At 37.2% G+C, this 23,164-nt stretch overlaps 2 protein-coding genes and 1 long non-coding RNA gene across 3 annotated transcripts; 2 read left to right on the top strand and 1 right to left on the bottom strand.

Annotated features, from left to right (window-relative positions):
- The first annotated feature begins 3,142 nt into the window (after nucleotides 1-3,142).
- On the top strand, nucleotides 3,143-14,590 carry LOC141677600 (uncharacterized). Its single transcript, XM_074483603.1, has 4 exons — nucleotides 3,143-4,211; nucleotides 4,833-5,273; nucleotides 11,101-11,181; nucleotides 14,231-14,590. Exons 1-4 carry the CDS (start codon nucleotides 3,239-3,241, stop codon nucleotides 14,320-14,322), a joined length of 1,587 nt encoding a protein of 528 aa, XP_074339704.1. The 5' UTR covers nucleotides 3,143-3,238; the 3' UTR covers nucleotides 14,323-14,590.
- A 697-nt stretch (nucleotides 14,591-15,287) lies between these two features.
- LOC141676534 (uncharacterized) lies at nucleotides 15,288-22,563 on the bottom strand. The gene is made up of 3 exons (XR_012557068.1): nucleotides 22,316-22,563; nucleotides 21,823-22,230; nucleotides 15,288-16,294 (listed from the first exon to the last, which is right to left on the bottom strand). It is a non-coding gene; the product is annotated as an uncharacterized LOC141676534 (long non-coding RNA).
- On the top strand, nucleotides 16,391-21,353 carry LOC141677607 (type I inositol polyphosphate 5-phosphatase 13). The gene is made up of 12 exons (XM_074483610.1): nucleotides 16,391-16,415; nucleotides 16,466-17,125; nucleotides 17,212-17,464; nucleotides 17,666-18,458; nucleotides 18,586-18,710; nucleotides 18,850-18,934; nucleotides 19,467-19,632; nucleotides 19,735-19,775; nucleotides 19,856-20,123; nucleotides 20,219-20,342; nucleotides 20,437-20,797; nucleotides 20,919-21,353. Exons 1-12 carry the CDS (start codon nucleotides 16,391-16,393, stop codon nucleotides 21,351-21,353), a joined length of 3,336 nt encoding a protein of 1,111 aa, XP_074339711.1.
- Nucleotides 22,564-23,164: the final 601 nt, after the last annotated feature.

Here is a 23,164-nt window from a genome sequence, read left to right as displayed (position 1 = left end):
CTTCGAATTTATCCTTTGAAAAATTCTGGAAATTTTCGAGAGCCCGGTTGGAGGCCTTAACAGCCTCAAAACGCATTGAAATAATGGGTCAATGGTTTATTGACCCTTTGATCCCTGATCGTCTCATTCTGCCATTTCCGAAAAGGTATCGTACGCCCAAATTGGACATCGTATGCAAAATCTGCAGCCAAAACAGCGAAGCACCCCGAAAACAGAATGCAACAGCGGAAAATCTCTGTTTCTTGAAGCTCCGTTGATCAAACAATTACATACAAAATAATACAGATGAACCAGCCTATTCTATTACATCAGATTATAATCTAAAACAATTACAAATTGATTTACAAGATTACAAGATTACAATATCAGAATAGGAAAAAACAAAACTTTCACGATCAACCCTCATGATTTACAACAAAACCACGATAAACCACGTGGAATCCAATCATAACAAAATAACCACGATTAAACCACGTGGGATCCAAACACATAATTAAAACATGGTCATAATAGTGAATAATAACCTGCATCACAGAATCAATACAAGCATACCACTATATACATGCATATATAATCATGACATGGACAACATATCATAAAATGCAGAACCTAGAACCGGGCTCTGATACCATTTGTTGGATCTATCGAATCTTGGCCCTGCGTTTTCTGATATTAAATAAAAGAGTACGAATAGAACATTAACCTTAATCGCTAAGGTGCAAGCGATTCAAATCCACGTCTTCTACTGTATTCCCTGGTTCTCCTTGGACGAAGTGTGGGCTTCGATCTCCCAAGGTGTACCTCTCCCAAAACTCCGAAATTCCAAAACCCTAGCTGGCTCCTTGAGAAAAACGACTGCCTTTCTCAAACCCTAGGATGTGATTTCGTTTTTGTGTGTTAACCCTAGCTTTAGGAGAATGAGAATATTTATAGGCTACAGTAGGGATCATGGACCATTAGTTCAGGCCTTCTAATGACATTCCGGGCCAAGCCCAATGTCATTAAATATTAATTCAATCCACTAAAGAATTACTATTTGCACTACCTTTCCTAATTCCGTAAATTAATTATTTAATTCGGCTCCCATATTAATTGCTTATAAATTCCCCATGTTTAAGATATCGCATGTCCATTAATTAAATTAATTTCTGACAATTAATTTAATCAATATCTTTTATCCTTGATCATCCACTCAACCTTATAATTATGCAAGAACAAATTTGCCTGCAGGACTAAAGCATAATTATCTTTATGAGCTTTCAAGAGGACATCATCACCCGAATATATTTTTCGGACACGGTTTCCTTTTATAGTTAATATCCCACTTTGTATATAATGTCATTTCCCAATACATAAATTTTGTAATTTAAAATAAATTACTTAATGTATGAATCAAGGCATGTGCATTAAATACAAGTGTCAATTACTACATCCGGATTAAGAACCTAAGCAATAATAATATCGTAGAATCTTAGTTCTTCTTTATTGTCAGAATAAAATAAACAATTATTCTACTATTTTGATCATGTTCAGTATACACAAAGTATACAAGTATTATTCAATAGTCAGGATAAATTATTTCTAAATAATACTTCAGCCGTTCTAGTGGTTTGTCTAACACCACTTAGACTGTGAACCTTTATTATATTATATAAGGAGTTTGACAATCTAATCTTCTGTTATCCCATTTGATACTAGATTGTCTACAATATATAATATACAGACTATATGAAAACATGCATTCAAGATTCTCAAATAATTTATTATTAAAGTATATACTTCAAACGAAAATTTCAGTATAAACCCTAACAGTTCTAACCCGGGACTTGGATCACTGGCTACCAGGATCCAGCCCATGACCTGGATCATGTGCCTACCTGGATCCGGATCAGGGCCAAGATCACCATCAGGGGGGTCCCTGCAAGCACATGCACATTCCACAACCCGCCAAGGAAGGGTACGTGGGCACGTGACGATGACAACTATCAACAACCAACATACCAGACAAACATGGCGCGTGTCAGAAGACCGTTAGGATACCCTGAAGGTGGTCCTCACCTGGACACGTGTAAGCAATCCACCCAAGTCAGGCGTCCTCTGCCCCCAAGATCTGACGGCCCTGATTTAGAGGTAACAACCCCTAAACCCTACCTTTGGGCTATATATACCACCAAGGGTGAAGGGTTTAGGGGTTAGAAGAAACATCCACACTTTTACACAATCACTCCCTCACACTCATATACACACACAACAACCTTTCTATTACATACATAAATCTCCATCTTCTCCAAAACCCTATTCTTATTCTTACACCGGAGGCGCCGTGGGAACCAACCCCCTTCCGGTGTTATTTTGCAGATACCCCACCAGCAGCTACACCTCATTTATATCCAGAAGGTCCAGGAACGACGTCGGACGGAGCCGCCCCGCTCACCGAAGTTATCACTTACTGAATAATCGGACATTAATCAAAACTAAGAGAATGAGATCATAATCTGAACAATTATACGAGTCACATATAAATTATAAAGTGAAAACAACTGTCACCACGATGAAGTGTAAACAATTTCGCCAAATAAATATTATTTCAGTGACAACATAATAAAAATAATATATTTTTGATCATGATGAATAATTCCGATTAGTTAATAAAATATTTCCGTCCCAAGAATATTAATTTATCGAGATTTAATTGTAGGGCATTTTTTTCCAATTTTACTATTTTCGGAATTTTTTTATAAAAATACAATGCAAATAAAATCGACTACATATGCAACAAATTAAGTTAAGTTAGATTTTTTGGTTGCATCCAATATTAATTTTGGCTTCATTCGAGAATGAATCTAATTACAGAAATCTGTCAAATTTGCATCTATTTGCTGGAAAATCAATTTTTTTAACAAAAAAATTGAAAAACTGCATTATTAAAAAAAATTCTTTTTAAAAATAATAATAATATCTTTACAATTTTTTATTTATATAAAGTTCGGTATTTTTCGAAAAAGCTCGATGAACTTCGAAGGGCTTTCTTTTTATATTAGAAAAACAGGTACAGTCGAAGGGCTTTCTTTTTATATTAGAAAAACAGGTACAGTGCTTAATTAGAGAAATTCGAAAAAAAAATATGGGACAAAATTAAAGAAGCCTGGAAAAGGCTTCATTTTTTCATTATTGTTGTTGCAGCCTCCTCTGCGAAAACCCTTGGAAAAAACACTCATATACACACACAGTAAAGGCAATGCTCTCGCGCTTCGTATTAAAACCCTCAAATCACCACCACCACCACCACCACCACCTCCGTTTGATCTCATTTTTAGTCTCATCTGAACCCCACCACTCTAATCATCCCTATCTCACTAACCCATCTCCCCAAACCCCCCATTTCCCAAACCCTAATTTTTACTCTCTCAGACATTTCGTCAAACACTTCTCGAGCAATAATAGAAACAACAATGACAACAGTGGAAACTGGAATCCCTCTTCGAATATCGAAGGTTCTGCTAGTTTAAGTGGGGTTTTAGATAATGAGGGTTCTAAGAAAGATAATGGGAGTGGGAATGGTTTGTTTAAGGTTGGTGGCGGGGTACGAAAGCGGGGTTTAGGGAATGAAGATTGGTTGAATGAGAAAGAGGATGATAGTGATGGTGATTTTTTTAAAGGGATTGAAGGGGGTTATAAGGAGGTTCCGAAAGCGGGTTTAGGGAATCATAATGGGGTGAATAAGGAAGTGGATGATAGTGATGGTGATTTGTTTAAAGATATTGCGGTTCCTAAGGGGGCGGGTATAGGGTCTGAAGGAATTGATTGGGGTTCTCGGAACGCGAGTTTAGTGGATGAGAAAGAGGAGGATAGTGACTATGATTTGTTTAAAGGGGTTGAGGGGGGTTATAAGGATGTTCAGAGGTCGAATGTAGTGAATGAGGACTGGGTTAATGAGAAAGAGGAGGACGGAGAGTTTGATTTGTTTAAGGGAATTGAGGGGAGTGTTAATAAGGCTGGGGGCGATGGGGATGAGGAGAGTTGGGCTACTGCGGATGGCTACAAGACGTGGGATTTGGACAGTGAAGAGAAAGGAGAAAATGTTTTTGGAGAGGGGACGGAGATGAGTGGGGGTGTGGAGGGAAAGGTTGCCGATGAGGAAAGCGAGAAGAGTAAAGAAGAAAAGATGTTACTTGAGAAAGAAGAGAAGGAGCTTTCTGTCGTACTTAAAGGTGAGATTCTGAATGATGAATAGTTTCTGTTGTTTAAGCATTGTATGCCAATATTTATAATTTTTTGGTTTTCGAGAGTTTATAAAGTTTTTTGGTTATGTAGGGAACCAGGGATTTGTTTTTTGTTGTGGTTTTGTTAAATGTCTCATGTGGAGATGCCTTTCCTTTGATGTGTATTCATAGAATTATTAGGTAGAGTGAAGAGTCCGGAGTCCATGAGTCACAACCGCCTTGGAGGAACTTTAGGCTGACTAACCGTTCATTTTGATGAACTGCATAAGTGAGCTACTTTATAAATAGCAAAATTGACTTGCAGTAAATTTTAATAAATTGGTCATCAGAACATATAAAATTGAAGCCAAAGATGCAATAGCCTTATGAAAGTAGAGCTAACATTGATCTGATAAGTGATATAGTATCACCAGTATTAGCTGTTTCCTGTTCTATATGTTTAATGTTCATTTAAAAAGTTTAATTCAGAAAAATTGGATGGAAGCATATAAACAGATTAGCTGGAAGGCTACTGGAAAATATATAAACAGGCATGTGTTGTGTTGTGTTGGTGATCAACTAAAATTTGAAGTAGGTAAAGATAATTGTTGATTTACCGGGTTGTTGCAGGTCCAGATCGTGCTTTTGGTGACCTGGTTGCTACGTCTGGAATCACAGAAGAAATGTTGGAGAGTTTGATTGCACTGAAGGATCTGGAAGGAATCGAAGGACTACCTCCTCTAAGTGAGATAGAGGATATTCGTTATGAAAAGAATACTCGGAAATCTTCAAGGGCAGATATAGAGCGCCACAAGCAGGAAGAAATTGCCAATGCACGAGTGAGGCAAGTAGATAGCAAGGGACGGGCTTATGGAACAGGAAAGAGGAAATGTAGCATAGCTCGTGTTTGGATTCAACCCGGAGAGGGTAAATTTGTAGTTAATGACAAACAATTTGATGTCTACTTCCCCATGCTTGATCAGCGTGCTGCTCTTCTTCGACCTTTCACTGAGACAAAGACTTTGGGTCTTTGGGATGTCAACTGTACCGTGAAGGGAGGCGGTATCTCAGGTTAGTAATTTTTATGGAAGACTTCATTTTAGGTTGCTCTCGGTCGGTTAGTTTTTTTTTTCTCCATAGCTTGATATTTTTAGTTTCAGTTGAGAACTGCATATCCATGTCGGCACTTTTTCGGTCCAGTTTCGTGCTTTTTATTGGCGTTGTGGGGGTATCTGTTTTTAGTTTGCCAATTTTATTCTGTTTTGTGGTAGTTTTGTTTGTGGTAGGTTACTGTCAGGAACTAGGTTTTGTGTCTTGTATTTTATGATTTGTTTGTGATTTTCTGTTTAAGTAAAGTAGTAAATTGAGAACAGAGATAGATAGAGATCAGAGAAACAGAGATTAGAGAGAAAGAGATCAGAGATTAGGAGAGAGATAGAGATCAGAGATAGAGTGAGGAAGAAGACAGAGATTCAGTCATAGAGAGAGAAAGTTTAGAGAGAGAAGTGAGAGAGAGAGGTTGGTGGAAACATTTCCATTTCATATATTTCATAACCAGAAAATTACATTCTGCAAACTATCTATAAGCACTCTTGAACAAGACTAACAGAAAATGACTTAACTACCCTTAGTAACACTAATACACAGTAACACTACTATTAGTAACAGTCATCCTTCCTAACAACACTCCCGCCTTCAAAAACAACCATGTCCTCATGGTTTGTACTAGAACAAGCAGCTGGGTCCTTAGCAACAGTATCCTCAATAATCCTGGACAAGGCATTTGCCACAATATTATCCTTTCCCTTTCTGTAAAGAATAGTATAGGTGCATCCCATCAGCTTGCTTATCCACTTCTGCTGCAATAAATTGGTGATCTTCTGCTCTGTCAGAAACTTTTGGGCCCAGTGATCTGTCTTGATATAAAAATGTTTATCCATCAAGAACTCCATTTCTTAACTGCTGTCACCAAGGCAACCGGTTCCTTCTCATAAGCAGACATTGCTTGCCCTTTAGGTCCCAAGGCTTTGCTGTAATAAGCTAAAGGCTTCCCATCTTGAGTCAAAACTGCTCCTAGTCCCACATCAGAAGCATTAGTGACATCTTTGTCATAGTTGGGAAGAACAAGAATGGGAGTACTAGACATAGCCTGTTTTAAGGCTTGAAAAGCTTGGGAGGCCTCCAGTCCAATGAAAGTTGTCTTTCTGCATCAAATTAGTTAAGGGCCTAGCAATTAAGCCATACCCTTTGACAAACTTCCTATAGTAGCCAGTCAGCCCTAGGAACCCTCGTAACCCTTTAACAATCCTAGGAACAGGCCAAGATAACATATCAGCAACCTTACCTTGATCAACTGCCACCCCTTCCCTACTGATAATATGACCTAGATATGCAACCTGATCCTTCATGAAGTCACATTTTAGCATATAACTGATGGTTTTTCATTAGTATAAAGACTTCCTCCAAATGCTTCAAATGTTCCTGACTGCTTTTGGAGTAAATCAGTATATCATCAAAAAACACCAAAACAAATTTCCTCAAATGTGGTGCAAATACTTTGTTCATCAAGGCTTGAAAAGTGGTAGGGGCATTGGTGAGGCCGAAAGGCATCACTGTGAGCTCATAGTGCCCAAGATGAGTCCTAAAAGCTGTTTTCTCAATATCCCTTGCCTTCATTCTCACTTGATGATACCCAGCCCTCGAGTCTAGTTTAGTAAAATATGCTGCCCCCTGCAACTTATCTAGTAAGGCCTCTATCAAAGGAATTGGAAACTTATTCTTAATGGTTAATTAATTAAGTTTCCTATAATCTATACAAAACCTCCAGCTGCCATCTTTCTTCTTTACCAACAATGTGGGAGATGCAAATGAAGAGCTGCTAGGCCTGATAACCCCACTGTCCAGCATTTCAAGTACCAACCTTTCAATTTCAGCTTTGTGAGAAAGGCTGAGAACCTTCCTTCAGATCAATACCATGCTCAATGTCTCTATGAGGTGGTAACACTTCTGGAAGTTGAAAAAGAACCTCATACTTCTTATTCAACTGTTGTAAGAGCAAACTGTGTTCATTAGGAGTAGAAATTTCCTCGACCTGTTTCACAGTGGTTTCAGGTCCAGAATTAGCATATAAGACATACATCAGCCCATGCCCCTGTGTTTGACAGCTCCTAAAGAAGGCATTAGCTGTCATTTGTTGTAAAGCAGGCTTTGTTCCTTGGGAGTTACCCTGTAGCATGATTGTTTGACCTTGATTTTGGAACTGCAATGTCAACTTCTTGAAATCAAAGGTAACAGGTCCAAGTGTGCTCAGCCAATCCACTCCCAATGCTAGATCATAGTTACCCATTGGCAAGGTCTTAACAGTGATTTTGAACTCATTCTGCCCCATTTTCCACTTAAAATCTGTACATTCATAGCTACTGATTAGATGATTACCATTAGCCACAAGCACCTTCATAGGGTTAATCTTCACCAGTTGACACTTGAGCTTGATGGCAGTTTTCTCATCCAGGAAACTATGTGTGCTTCCTCCATCAATCAGCACTGAGAATTCTTTCTTGCCAATCAAGCCAGTCATAGTAATGGTTTGATTGCTATGGTTCCCTTCAATGGCATGAACAGAAACCTCCATTGAAGTCTCCTTACATGCTTCCAACTTGTTTTTTCTTGATTTATTCTCAACTTGTTCTTTTTCCTTCTGTGTCTGATCTGCAGGACATGGACACAAAACTTTTTTGTTGCTTTGGTCACCTTCATCTTTTAAGTGAGCCAAGCTTCCAACCTTGCTCCCAGATACACTACTGACCTTATTGACGGAAGTCTTACCTTCCTTGATGTTTTTGCTTCTCTTAGATTCCACAATCTGCCTAGCCTTCCTGTAGGCTATTTCAACTGATGTTGGGGTCAACAACACCACAACATTCCTAAGATCAGCCTCCAATCCACTTAAGAAGCTTTCCAAGAAAAATTCTTCTGTCAGTTGAGGCATTTTTCCTTTGAATTGCCCCATACATTTCTCAAACTGGTTGAAATAGTGATCTACTGTAGTAGTTTGCTTGAGCTGCTTAAATGTATCATATAAGAGCTCTTGTTCCATACTCCCAAACCTAGCAGAGAATTGCAAGGTGAAATTAGACCATTCCATTTGTTTCCTTCCTACAGTGTAAACCTGATACCACCTCCTAGCCACACCTTCAAGGTGCATACCAGCCACACCAACTTTTTTGGAGTCTCCTACTTCAAAGATATCAAAGTAGTGCTCACAATCCTCTATCCATTCACTAACACCGCCTCCTTCTGTGAATTTAGGAAGCTTAAGCTTCAAATGTTGGAGATGACTAGAGCTGTTTCCTTTAATCACTATCTTATCTGCCGAATGTTGTTTATCAAAAGGATTGACAAACACTTCTTTTCTCTCTGCGTTTGTCTCGCCTGCAACATTCCAAACTTCTGTACAGCTAGATCCATTAATTCCTTAACCTTATCAAGTTTTTGACTAGTTTCCTCCCTATGCATCAAAAACTATTGTTGGACCTCTTGCATCAACTCATTATAAGATTTCTCCTTCACCTCCATTTCATTCAGCTATTCTATCCTAACTCCTCAAAAAACTTCTAACTAGCAAGTATTTACTAACTCTTGTTGTTCTCTGATTATCAAACCAATATTTAACCACAAATGTTCAATCGAATGTATTTTACAACTTAGATCAACAACAATTTCACAATCTTCAGTAATTGCTACAGATCTAGACTGAAATTCAACAAACTAAGTAGTAGAGAACAAATATCAAACACCTGGAGTGCAGAACAAGTAATTTCTGAAAACTGTTGCGATTACTTCCATTCTGGACTCGCATAGCTCGCCTTAGAGTGCTCAACACGTTTGAAGCTGTGGTTTGATAAAAATAGAGCTCTGATACCAACCAAATCTGTCAGGAACTAGGTTTTGTGTGTTGTATTTTATGATTTGTTTGTGATTTTCTGTTTAAGTAAAGCAAGTAAAGGCAGGAAAAGTACTAAATTGAGAACAGAGATAGATAGAGATAGCTAGAGATCAGAGAAACATAGATTAGAGAGAACGAGATCAGAGGTTAGGAGAGAGATAGAGATCAGAGATTGAGTGAGAAAGAAGACAGAGATTCAGTTATAGAGAGAGAAAGTTTAGAGAGAGAAGTGAGAGAGGTTGGTGAAAACATTTCCATTTCATATATTTCATAACCAGAACATTACATTCTGCAAACTATTTATAAGCACTCTTGAACAAGACCAACAGAAAATGACTTAACTACCTTTAGTAACACTCATACAGAGTAACACTACTATTAGTAACAGTCATCCTTCCTAATAGTTACTAATGGTGAGTTAAGTGAATCAAGGGTTTTCTGATTCTCTTTCCACTAACCTGTTAAAAGGACTAATCCGTGGATCATTAGAGTCCTTATTAACCCTTCTTGAGTTTGTATGTTCCTAAACATTTGCACCTACAAATTTGATGTGACTGTGTAAGTTATAAAGTATAATAATATATATGTATATGCATTAGATTAGATTAGATAATATATATATATATATATATATATATATATATATAAACTGAAAGTATAATATTAGATTAGATTGATCTAATGGCTTAGATTAGTTTCTAGTTTTAAGTTTAGTTTTTATTTGATCATTTGCCTATATATGTGGTCATTAAGTGCCTTAAATTCTTAAAATGACTTGCCGATGAATTGTGTGTTATGATCGACAATGCTATCTCTCTTCTGGCTATTGAAAACCCCTCTGCAGATGTAAAGGCTTCTGCTACGTATGTGCTAGTATTATTTTTGTAGATGAATAGACTTATTAATGATGATAGTAAAGAAGTAAGAATTGTCAATAACAGGACTTGATGAGTGCACTCAGTGTCATTAGTTGAAATCTCGGTACTCAGTGTCACTATTATTACCTGATTAAATGCAATAAAGCTAAGGAGCTTTTGTACCAGCTAAACATGTCTCATGTGTTAACCGTTGATTTTCACCTAAGGTCGAAATACATATCAAAACTTTTTGTGAGCTTCTGTCGCTTCTGTCAAATTAGAATGTACATGTAGAGCTGGCAATTCGTTCGTTTCGTGTACTTTCGTGTTTCGTGTCATGAATGCTTAACCCAAACCCGAACCGTTAAGGATTCGTTTCGTGTCGTGTTCGTGTACCTTCATTTTATGTGTATTTCGTGTAATTTATATTTAATAATAAAAATAAAAATAAAAATAATATAATTTAAATATTTTGTTTTTACTAGTCGAGTAAAATAAAAATAAAAATAATTATTATTATTATCATATATCATAATTATTATTTAAAAATAAAAATAATATAATTTAAATTTAAATAAATTTAAATTTGAATCTATTTTGTATCTATTTTTTATAAAAATTATATGTAAAATATATTGTAAGATATATGTATTCATATAATTATGATAAATATATTTATATATTTATTTATTTCGTCTACTTTCGTTTCGTGTCGTGTACCTAAGGTTAAACCAAAAACCGATACTAAATTCATCCGTGTACTTTCGTGTTTGTGTACCAAAAATGTCACCCAAACCCGTTATTTTCGTGTCATTTTCGTGTTGTGTTATCGTGACGTATACGGAATTGCCGTTTCTATGTACACGCACTTCATTATTCTGTTCTTTGCATGTGGATGCATTTATATGATTGCATTTATATGGTTGGAAAAAGTTGAACATGTCCGTACAGTTCATCATGTTAAAAAAGATATTTTGCAATAAGCAATATGGTCAGTTTATTTTTCTATATGGAAGTCTCAATTCACTATATTATCATCCTTATGTTGTGTCAATTTTATGTTAAAAGCTCAAATGACATTGTTTTAATGAAACAGGTCAGGTGGGTGCGATTCGCTTGGGTATCAGCAGGGCGTTACAAAATTGGGAGCCTGATCTACGTCCTCCTCTCAAGGAAGGTAAAAATGCACTATACCTTTCTAGTTCTTCCTTTTCTATATGAACACATATATCTTTGCGGGCCGGGAATTTAATTTTCTATGCTGATGTTAGTGGGCAGATAATATACCATTATATTTTGAGACAGAACTATAGTATGTGCAGGGCTTATATATGATGATATAAAATAAGGTCTATGCTAGGAATACCCAGTTAATTCTTGAAGATCCCTGCACGTATAAATACTGTACCTATGAGCTTCAGAAAGAGATGTTACTAATAGCAACTTTTTTAGTTAGCTAAGTTGAAATTTACACTGTCTAAAGTGTCCACCTAGGTCGCTGCTTACAAGGCTGAAGTTTCCGAAGCTTGTTCTGCTATCTAGCAATTAGAACAATTTCTATTGTGGTCGAGGTCTAAATCTTGAGGATGTAGGCTAAATCCTGAAAAGGATTGATTGTTAGGTTGCTAGCTTTAATATTTATCACAGATACTTGGGAGTTCCAATATAGTTTACTTAAATTCTTGTATTGAGATAGGGTGTACTCTTCTGACTTCCATTTTCTTTATTTTCTCAAATAGTTTTATTTCCTGATTATGTTGCAAATTTAGATACGATAAATGGAGAAATATACATTTTTTAATTAAATGTTTGTTGGGACTTGGGAGGCTTACACATGGAGAAACTCCACGAATGGTTTATAGATAATTGCATGTGAGCGGGGATGGAGGCATGATGCCGGGGGTTACTACACGATTACCCCGGAATCTGGAGTAAACGTCAGTTACAGCTTATCATACGAACATAATCTGTGCTTAGTATACTTGGGTGCAAATTTGTCTTTTTATTTTGCAGCTACTATGGAACAGCATATACTATCACAAACATAATTTAGACAAAGACTAGGGCTTGAACCCGGACAAAGGTTATTATATCTTGAACCTGTTTGTGAGTTGATCCTCCTTCCGCCATTCTATGTGGGTGCCTTGAACGCCACCTCAAACAGAACCACAAGCAGTCTAATATTCATGCTTTTAGAAATACAACTTTTTATAATTAATATGCAAGTACTTGTAAGTAGAGTAGCCTATATACCGTATATCTAAAGATAGTATGTAATTAACAGTTACGTAATATATGTATATATATATAATGAATTTGTTAAGAGTACAAGACTCTATTAGGGCATTCCTCTACCACCTTGAGCACCTCAAGGTTTTAAAACGACCGGTGTTAAGAGTATAAGATCTTGTTAAGAGTATAAGATCTTGTTAGGGGTTTTCTTTGATACCTTAAGGTTTTAGAGTGATTGGTTACTTCACATGGTATCAGAGCTCGGTTTATTGAGAGACTCGGGTTCAAGTCCTCCCACCCCATTTGTTTAATTTAATTATTTGTGTTGGTATTGATTATGTGTTGTCGGGTCAATCGGTCCGAAAAGTATCAATTGAGGGTGGGTGTTAAGAGTATAAGATCCCGTTAGGGTATTCCTCTCATACCTTAAGGTTCTAGAGCAACTGGTTACCTCACAAAATTTAATCTATTTAACTTGGTCGTGACTTTTGTTTCTGTGTGTGTATATATGTGTATATGTATATGTATATAATTATTTGATTATACGTAAAAATAGTAATTACACAACTTATCTGATTAATATAGATTGTTGTATCTTTACATATTCAGCCACTGTCCACCTGTGTAGAACAATATATGTAGCTATCTCTTTATCATTATCTGTTCTGATTACATATATAAGATATCTGATTGTCGATTGCTAGATATAGTATTATTTTTTGAAACATATATAATGCGATATCATATTTACTATAAACATTTTAGTATTAAAGTGTGGTTCACATAAATTATTTATATGTATGTCAAAAGAGAATAGTATTATAACATATTAGAATGAATAGCTAAAGTTACTCTTTTGTTGAATATTTTGGCCTGCTAAGTTGCGAGTTAAAGAAATAAGGAGATTAATCTAAATGACTTGTGGTTATGTGTGTATATACAATTGAAACTTTACGTGTACGTGGGCTCCATGAGGAAGCCGTAGCAAACACCAGATTAATATATCTTCTGTGAAGTCGGTGGCAGCATATTAACCTTGGATTCACTTTCAGATAGTTATTATCCTTTTGTCGTCTGAAACTCATGAAAACCCTTGGATTTTCATTTTCACCGGATGTAATTATATAATCATTTTGGTATTTCAAGTCTGAATGAAAGCAATGCATAAAACCCTAAGCATTTGGAACTGGTATCGGATGTCAACAAACTTCTTTTAGAGAACATTTGAATATTTTCTATGAAGCAGAGAGCACAACTATTCATTATTTAGTAGGGTCAGTAAGATGGCATATATCGTACTGTCTTTGCTTGTCCCTGGTATACAAGCAGAAGATGTTTTTACTATATATTAGAAACTTTTACAACCTATAACAGAGTTTTTGAGCTTTCAAAGAAGAGGACATAAGTTGGGAGTGGAGGGGAAAGAAGCTAAAGAATTTTCTTTTTTCTATTCTCAATTTTCTTTGGAGTTAATAGAAGGTGGAGTCGTGGAGATGTGAAAGTAATAATAATCTATGAAGAAGATAGCTACACTCCCTTGTAGGAATCTAAGAAAAGTTATAAACTAGTTCTCATTTATTTCCTACATGTCCCACTTAGGAAGGAGTGGACTTGCAGATAAGAATTTTCTCCTCTTTCCTCTTCTCTCCTTTAAAACACTTGAGACAATTGAAGTAGTTTATATTAACTTTTTCTACTTTTATAAGACTTTATAGTCTCTTAATACCCTCATCTAGTATATGTTTTAGTAATATGATATTTTGTTATATACCCGATCGTTCTTCTAAAAATAGTTGATTGTTTACATGAATGTTTTGGAACTTGTGATAGTTATCTGTGGTTTTATGTCACTCCAGCCCCTGAATATATTATGGTGCATATCAGCATGGTTATATCCATTTTTAAAGCTTGTTAGATTAGAAATTTGTGTTTTCTCTCGAGCTTGATTTGTTCAACATTTGATCACCTTGCTAATTCATTGTACGCATTGGCAGCTGGGTTCTTGACAAGGGACTCCAGAATAGTGGAACGCAAGAAACCTGGCAAAGCGAAAGCTAGAAAGAGCTTCCAGTGGGTCAAGCGATGATCAAATATCACAAATAATTGTTATGCCTGGTAAAATTTTGTAGGTGGACATTTGATGATGACTCCAAAGTTGATAGCTGACGGCCAGCAGCTTAAATGAAAGACCCTGTAACGAGGCAAAATCCAGTTTCATGTATCTTCATTAGATTATCCGTTTTTTCTTCTTATGGACTATTAAACGGGCCTTTCTTGAATACTGGAAACTTGTAGAAGTCGCCAAACATTACAACTTCTTCATAATTATACGTAAGCATCATTTGATTCCTCAACATTCCAGGGTATTGTGCATCATTTGATTCATCAGGTCGTAATATTCCAGGAGAATTAAGAATTATATACCTATCATTATTTGCTTTGCAAATTTTTGTTTAAACGATTCCTATATGTATATTAGTGAACTACAAATAAAGTTACATATGTTTTTGAATCCTTGGTGTATGTGAATGACTTTATTATAACTTAATTGATAGTATTATTTCTAGATCTCATCGTATGATATTTAGAGCTTCGAAAAAACCCAAATGGTAACGAGGAGAATCCCAATGCCCCACCCCCTTGATTTAAATTAATTGATATTATATCTAGATCTCGTCATATGATTTTTCATTACGAGGCATTGGAGTACCATTATGGTCAAATTAATAAATTGTACAAAATTTAATAAAAAACTTGTAATTGTTGATTTTAGTTTGCACATTCCCCCCCCCCCCCAACTATTGAATGGAACTGGTTGGCAATACTTAAAAAAGTGTCCAACATAAATTGGTTAATTGATTGATACTCAGACTGTGTGGAGTTGACAACGCCAGCCGTAAACAAATGACTTGTGAAGCTAAATGGAAATAAATAGCATTATACAAAAAAAAAAGAAAGGAAAAGTTGGGACAATTTGTCTTGACTAATAGGAAATTCTCACATTTCATCTTGTTGAATACTACAAGAAATGAAATTCCAAACAGTGGACCTGATTCTAATGTGCATTGCAAAATGGAGAAACACATTCTTGTCCATACATTATGAGTAAGCCTCGCCACATATCAACACTAATTTTGAACCTTTCCTCCCCCTCTCCTCTGCAACACCAAACAAAACAAAATCCAGTCACATTCGTTTTCTGTTTCTACTCGTACCACACTTTACCACGATCACTCTACCACCTTAGCCCTCTACAAACATACATTACATTACAATGGGAGAGCAATCTCCGGATGACGATGACAATGTCCCACCATCTCGCAATGAAAATGATGGGCTGGCGTGTTTGCTTAACAATGCGCCTCCACCAAATGTAACTGGTGAGAGGTCCAAGGACGACTATGACAACAAGCCATTAATGGCCTTGTCTGAAAATGATTCAGCGACACAACAATCTGTAAATGATGGACAAAATCTGGGCAATCAGACAATACAAGTTCCTCCATCCTCTAAAGGTGAGGATGATAAAGCATCAGCTGTTTCATTGGACAATGCACCAATAGGACAACAGGCTGATATTTATACCAAAAACCAGCCTAGTCCTCCGCCTGAAAAGAACTCAAAAGAAGGTGACAATTATCTACCACCTCAATCTGCTGCACAGCCTCCAAATAAAACATTAAAGGACGACAATAAACCACGAGCTTCACAAATTAAAAACAAAACAGACGTGCAATCGACAGATAATGATAATGATAATCCATCGTGTGTTCATGACAATGCGCCACCATCAGGCAACACCTATATTGAAAATGATAATCCATCGTGTGTTCTAGACAATGCGCCACCACCAACAGGCAACGCGGAATCATCAGCAGATAATGATAATCCAACATGTGTGCTAGACAGTGCGCCGCCAAGAGGCAACAAAGGCAATGCCACTAATGACAAAAAATCGAAGAAACCAGCCAAAAATCAGAATAAAACCACACATTCTAGCAAGACAACCAAACTACCTGACGATGATAATCCAATGTGTGTGTCAGACAACGCGCCACCTGCAGGTCACCCACAAACACAACCTGATCAAACGAACTCGAGTGGCTTGAAAGTACAACTGCCTAACAAAACTTGTACACAACACAATGTAATCAATGGAACCGATCCAAAGGCAGAAACGCATAATAAACATCAACAATCACACTCACACCAGCTCCGTACTAACACAGGCACAAACATAAAACGAAACCGTCCACAATTACAAAACAAATATAGCCTAGACGAGCGCGGCAGCATTGTGTCTAACTATGAAGGCGACGACAACTCCTTTGAGTCCAGCGACGGAACTCCTGTCATCTGCAGCAGCAGCAACAGCAGTTATGAGTACACCACGTCGTCAGACGGCCAATCACTTCCCGAATTTATCGGAAACGACGAAAATGCGCCTGAGATTTTCAAAGCGCCCCGGCGCGCAGCCGTGCATCCGAAACGGCCGCCGTTCCTAGAGCTGCGGCCGCATCCGCTGCGCGAAACTCAGGTCGGAAAGTTTTTGAGAACAATTGAGAGTACTGACACACAGTTATGGGCAGGAGAGGAATGCGGAGTTAGGGTTTGGAAGTTATCGGATGCTTATGAGCCAGGGATAGGGGTCGGAGGTAGAGCTAGACGTGGTGATGAAGAGGCCGCGCCTTTTTATGAGTCGGTGAGTACTGCGCCAACAATGTGTTTGGCAATTGATTGTGGAAGTAAGTTGGTTTGGAGTGGACATAAGGATGGTAAGATCAGGTCATGGAATATGGATGAGGAGTTAAATGATGATCCGTTTCAAGAAGGTTTGTCATGGCAAGCTCATCGTGGTCCTGTTCTTACTATGGCTATTTCGTCATATGGTACGTTTGTCTTAGATTTTTTTTTGTATCTGTTGTAATCGTAGTGTTCTAGCATGGTTGGATCCTAAACTCCTATTGGAATTCAGGTGACATATGGTCAGGTTCTGAAAATGGTGTTATACACGTCTGGCCTTGGGAAGCTATTGATAAATCTCTCTCTCTAAAAATAGAGGAAAGACACATGGCATCTTTACTAGTGGAAAAATCATATGTTAATCTCAGGAGTCAAGTTACATCGAATGGTGTCTGTAATATTTCTTCTCAAGATGTCAAGGTTCTGTTGTGTGATAAGCTTGTTGCTAAAGTCTGGGCATTTGGGACTTCTTCTATCTCACTCTGGTACATATTCACTTCATGCTCCCTACAAACATCTGTCATTTTATTAAGTAAACAGTGATTAGCCTTTTTCTACTTGTTTAATTTTGCATATAATTGTCTGTTTAAAAACAACAACATAATAAACTCTATGCCCTGTTACTTGATAATTTTGAAGGAAACTTCAAATCAGACCTAATTATCCTGATAGTCGGTGAACTGCAGGGATGCTCGTACAAGGGAACTTTTAAAAGTGCATAATGTAGATGGTCATATCGAGAATAGAGCTGATATGCCATCAGTGCAAGATCAAGGTGTTGAAGATGAGATGAATGTGAAGGTAGTTACTAAATTAAAAAAGGAAAAACCCCAAGGGTTTTTGAAAAGGTCACGCCATGCTATTGCGGGTGCTGTTCGTAGGGCTGCATCAAAGAGTGGGAACGAAGAAACAAAGCTGAAAACAGAAGCTGTAGTGATTGCCTCAAATGGACTGATTTATAGTGGCTGTACAAATGGCATAATTCTTCAGTGGGATGGAAATGGCAATCGTATACAGGAGTTTAGTCATCATCCTTGTTCAGTGCTATGCTTCTGTACCTACGGATCACGCATATGGGTTGGATATGTCAGTGGCATCGTTCAAGTGCTGGATCTTGATGGAGTTTTGATTGCAAGTTGGGTTGCTCATAACGGCCCTGTCATAAAAATGGTAGTTGGAAATGCTCATGTATTTAGTTTGGCGACCCATGGCGGTATACGTGGATGGAGCATTATATCTCCAGGACCTCTTGATCAGATTGTAAGACCAGAATTATCCAAGAGAGAACAAATATATAAAAGGCGAGAGAACATCAAAATTTTAGTTGGGACATGGAATGTTGGTCAAGGAAAACCTCCACATGATTCACTTATGACTTGGTTAGGTTCTGCAGTATCAGATGTCAGCATTTTGGTTGTTGGTCTGCAGGAAGTGGAGATGGGTGCAGGTTTTTTAGCCATGTCTGCTGCAAAAGAAACCGTGAGATTCTACAAGTTCTCTTATTATATGTTGACATTCTCTAAAAAAAATTCCTACTCTGGTTGTCTACTGACACTCCTTTCTGCATCTCTTACAATTCTGTTAATATCTAGCGTCTCAACTGTAGGTAGGACTTGAAGGGAGTGCCATTGGGAACTTGTGGCAAGATGCAATTGGGAAGGTAGTAGATGAAGGATCAACTTTTGAACGTGTAGGTTCGAGGCAGCTGGCAGGCTTGCTCATTGCTATCTGGTAAGTCCATGGCCGCTGAAAGTTCTTATGCTTTTTAACCTACCTTCTGCAAGGTATTAATTTATGGTGGTTAATCTTCTAACATCTGCTAGTTATATCTAAATTGTAATCTGTTCTGTTGTAAATATCCATAATCCAGGGTAAGGGCTACTGTTAGAACTTTCGTGGGAGACCTTGATGCTGGTGCTGTTGCATGTGGATTGGGGCGAACATTCGGTAATAAGGTATCAATAATATTTCTTCACATACTTCACAAGAGAGAGAGTACGGGTCGGTTAAGTTTGGTTTTTGGACAAAACCGCAATAACTAACTTTAAGTTAAAATCTAACTTATAAGTTACAGCCACAATACGGAAGAAAGCAACTTTTTCATCAGCAACTCCGGGAAATAAGAAGACATATGCCAAACCCGACACTACTTTTTCCTAAATAGCTGTAGTATTTGAGTTCCAGGTATTTTAATAGGCATTTTCGATTCGAACAAGAGAAGTGTTTGAGGGTCAGTACTGACCCCAGCCAATCAAAACTGTTCGCTTTTTTTGATTTTCGGTTTTGGTTCGATCGATTTCACTAGGTCCTGCTTTTACTAATTTTACCAATTTTAGTTCAGTTTCGATTTATTTCGGTGTATGGCTCGGCCCTACCTCACATGTCATGGTTGTTGACATATAACGTAATATTCTTATGCGATATTAAAACACAACATATTTTTTAAAATTTGCAATATGGTTTACATGTCCCCTTTCTTGTAACCAGGGTGGTGTTGGTTTAAGGTTAAGAGTGTATGACCGAATAATGTGTTTTGTGAATTGTCACTTCGCTGCACACCTGGAAGCTGTTAATCGTCGGAATGCTGATTTTAGTCATGTATATCGAACAATGGCCTTTAGCCGCTCATCACATCTCCTGAACAATGCTTCTGGTATGCTGCGATACCTGTTCTTAATTTGTTCTCTTGCCTTGTCCACGTACTTAATTTGGATTCTTTATTCTTCTGGCTTGCCATGGATCATCTGTCTTGCAGCTGGTGTCTCATCAGCGGCTCAAGGTCCTCGCGGAATAAATGTATGCACATCCGCAGCTGATCTATTTCTTAATTCAATTGCGAATCAGAAATTGAACTGCAGAATATTTTTGTTTGACAGCCAGTAGAGTCCCATCCTGGAAAAGGGAAACCGGATTTAGCTGAAGCTGATTTGGTCATATTTTGTGGCGATTTCAATTATCGACTGTTTGGAATATCTTATGATGACGCAAGAGATCTTGTGTCCCAGAGAAGTTTTGACTGGCTACGAGAAAGAGATCAACTACGAGCTGAAATGAAAGCTGGTAAAGTTTTTCAAGGAATGAGAGAAGCCATTGTCACATTTACTCCCACTTACAAGTTTGACAGGGGGAAACCTGGATTAGGAGGTAACGTATACATTGTTTATGTAGGACAAGTTTGTTGAGACTTGAGAAAATGCTAATATAGAAGGCATTTTACTTGATAAATTTAATATCTCCAGGATATGATTCCGGGGAGAAGAAGCGCATTCCTGCCTGGTGTGATAGGATATTATACCGAGACAACCGGTCATCTTCAGCACTAGAGTGCAATTTAGAGTGCCCTGTAGTAGCTTCAATATTACAGTGAGTTTCTGTTGGGTGATCTGTTCTTGCTCGCGTCTAATTTTTTTTTTTTTTAAATTATTTGGTTTATTAATCGGTTCGTTAACTTTGGCAGGTATGATTCATGTATGGAGGTGCTAGAAAGCGATCACAAACCTGTCCGATGCAAATTAAATATTGAAATAGCTAACGTTGATAGATCAATACGGAGGCAAGAACTGGGGAAAATCATCAACTCGCAGAAAGCCAAAAATTGTGTGCATAATGAGCTACACTTTGTTCCGAAAACAGATGTCAGTACCAACCGTATAGTTCTACAAAACCAAGAAACAAGCAGCTTTAAAATCACGAACAAGAGTGCAATAGACAGCGCTATATTTCAGATTATATGTGAAGGACAAGCTATCATCGAGGAGGATAAGCAAGATTTGGTATACAGTTCAAGAGGTGCCTTTGGTTTCCCTCGTTGGCTTGAGGTATTTAAGCTGAATGTTCTAAGATATTTCATACTCTGAGTTATTTCTTTATGCTTAATAATCTTTGGCGCGCTCTAGAGGTTCATCAGTTTTATAAATGTTCACACTTTTCCTTGTCTAGGTCCTTCCAGCATCTGGGGTAATCGGACCTGACCAAGTTGCAGATGTTTTAGTCCGTCACGAGGATTTCCATCTCACAGAACTTCTTGATGGATTTCCACAGACCTGGTGGTCTGAAGACGCCCACGACAAGGAAGTTATACTTAAGGTAGTTCTAAGAGGCAATTGGTCATCAGAGAAAAGAAGTCATACAGTTCATATACGTCATTGCTACTCAGCCAGATCAACTCAGCCTGAATCTTCAAAGAACAATGGTTCCGGAAAGAATTCAGAGGGCAGTTGTTCCAAAAAACACTCAGAAGGTAGTGGTTCTAAGAAGCACCGAGGAACTAACAAAAAGCACTCGGAGGGTAGTGGTTCTAAGCACGGAAGCAAACAATCCAATAGTGATGACGGTAGGAGTTTGAACGGTTCTGAAAAAGATAAAAAATCATAGAGCACCATGAACGAATAGTTTGTTACTAAGCTTCTGTCGCTTTCCTCTTCAGATAACACTGGTCAGCTTCTACACTGTAAATACGTCGACATTCTTGTAGCTCAAAATACAATGTGTGTCCACATGTAAGCATCCATTGTGGCACATTATTTTGTATATTATAGGCCTACGGGGTACTCCTTTACAATGTAGTTTCCTTAGAGATTAGCCTCCCAGACTAAACAAATGGTAGTTCCATGGGAAGTCCTGTTTAAATGTAAAATTAGATAGACGATAAGAATCCTATGTAGCTTAGAAGGAAAAATCCGCTTACAAGTTCCAGAAAAACTGCAGATGCATGCTAGTAGAACAAAATACAGGACATTCCATACCAGAATCAGGAAGATGAGAGAAAATGATATAGGACAGACTTAATAAAGAAGTAATTATGGAATTTAAAGCAATAAGAAGATAGTCTGGGTGGACTAACCGTAGAACATCCAATAGCCCAAGTAACAGTAATGGGAGATTGAACCTCAGCAGGAAAAAGCTGAATAAGATACATAGCCTCAGTTAAGCAGTTGTATATAGTATGAAAGCCTAATTTTATAAGGGATCAAAAAGCATATGAACACCCTAACAGATGGACTACAATAAGTCTTTGAATCTTTGGTGCTGCTTTGTTGCTGTTGTGGATTCCAACATCATCCCTACCATGGTCTTCTGTTTGTCCATCAATCCGCGGAAGCCTTCTGCTTCTCCATTTCCCTACTACCAAAACTCTGCTGTTTTTCCATATGCTTGTCCTCCTAAACCCTAGAGTGTGTTTCTTTCCATTACTCTTGGAAAACTTTGTTGATTATCCTAAAACTTACTTGCCTTCTCCATGGTCGTGAGACTATAACAAAAAAAAGGTCACTTGCATAACTCAAGTAAAAAACCACAAATTCCTCAATACAACTATCTAACTTCAACAATTTTACCTGAATTATCAAATTGGTGAAACCCCAAAACCAAAGCTCAAAACTTCGCCTCAAATCAAACTTGGGAAAAACCAGTCATTCACGTGGATTAGAGATTTTTTTTTTTTTTTTGCTTTGTACTGTGGAGTTTTTCTTTTTAATCAGAACGAAAGTGGTGGCCGCCGTTAAGGATTACATGACATATATATACATGATCATAAGTAAATGGTCGCAGGGACCGGACGAACAAGGTAATGGGAAGATCAATGACACAGTTATACACCAATTTATAAGAATTGGTAAATTAATCAACTAAATAAATACAAATATTTTTGGCAAAAATAAATAAATAAATACAAATATCAAAATAAAATACTATAAAATTAGTGATTGTATTGAAATAATAAATGAGATAATTATTTAGCTATATGAAATTTTATCAGAATTAATTCTAGAGAAGATTTGACTGATTATTGCCAACTGGACTGATTATTGTCCCAACTATGCTGTAATAAATTTTTTCGATATTACTTTCAGGATAAAACAGCTCATATCCATCATGTACAATAACACTACTTTCAGGATAAAACACCTCATATCCATGTACAACTCATATCCATGTACAATGACACTCAACAATGACCAGCTCAATACACCAGCAATTATAAATCTTGTATGTATGTAAATGAGAGAAACGGATAGAGAGACTAGGATTTTTTCTTCTCCATAATATGGTGATGCGAAGGTATATATCTATACTTACGTAATTATCGGAATAGGTTATAATTTGGTTTAACGGTTATTTCTTAATTTTAATTATTACAAAAATAAATAAATAGTGTTATATATCGAATAGATTACTAAATTGTT

Source organism: Apium graveolens, chromosome 8, assembly GCF_009905375.1.
Source record: "Apium graveolens cultivar Ventura chromosome 8, ASM990537v1, whole genome shotgun sequence".
NCBI classification, from domain to species: domain Eukaryota; kingdom Viridiplantae; phylum Streptophyta; class Magnoliopsida; order Apiales; family Apiaceae; genus Apium; species Apium graveolens.
The sequence above is the reverse complement of the archived record's forward strand: the minus strand, read 5'-3'. Positions and strand labels throughout refer to the sequence as shown.

What these genes read in the sequence shown, in the direction of transcription:
- LOC141677600 (XM_074483603.1), top strand. Translation starts at nt 3,239, where the DNA reads ATGCTCTCGCGCTTCGTATTAAAACCCTCAAATCACCACCACCACCAC. An exon ending in GCTTTCTGTCGTACTTAAAG is followed by an intron (nt 4,212 to 4,832) that starts GTGAGATTCTGA and finishes GGGTTGTTGCAG; the next exon opens with GTCCAGATCGTGCTTTTGGT. An exon ending in GAAGGGAGGCGGTATCTCAG is followed by an intron (nt 5,274 to 11,100) that starts GTTAGTAATTTT and finishes TTAATGAAACAG; the next exon opens with GTCAGGTGGGTGCGATTCGC.
- LOC141677607 (XM_074483610.1), top strand. Translation starts at nt 16,391, where the DNA reads ATGGAACCGATCCAAAGGCAGAAAC. An exon ending in ACTTCTTCTATCTCACTCTG is followed by an intron (nt 17,465 to 17,665) that starts GTACATATTCAC and finishes GGTGAACTGCAG; the next exon opens with GGATGCTCGTACAAGGGAAC. An exon ending in AAGGTCCTCGCGGAATAAAT is followed by an intron (nt 19,776 to 19,855) that starts GTATGCACATCC and finishes TTTGTTTGACAG; the next exon opens with CCAGTAGAGTCCCATCCTGG.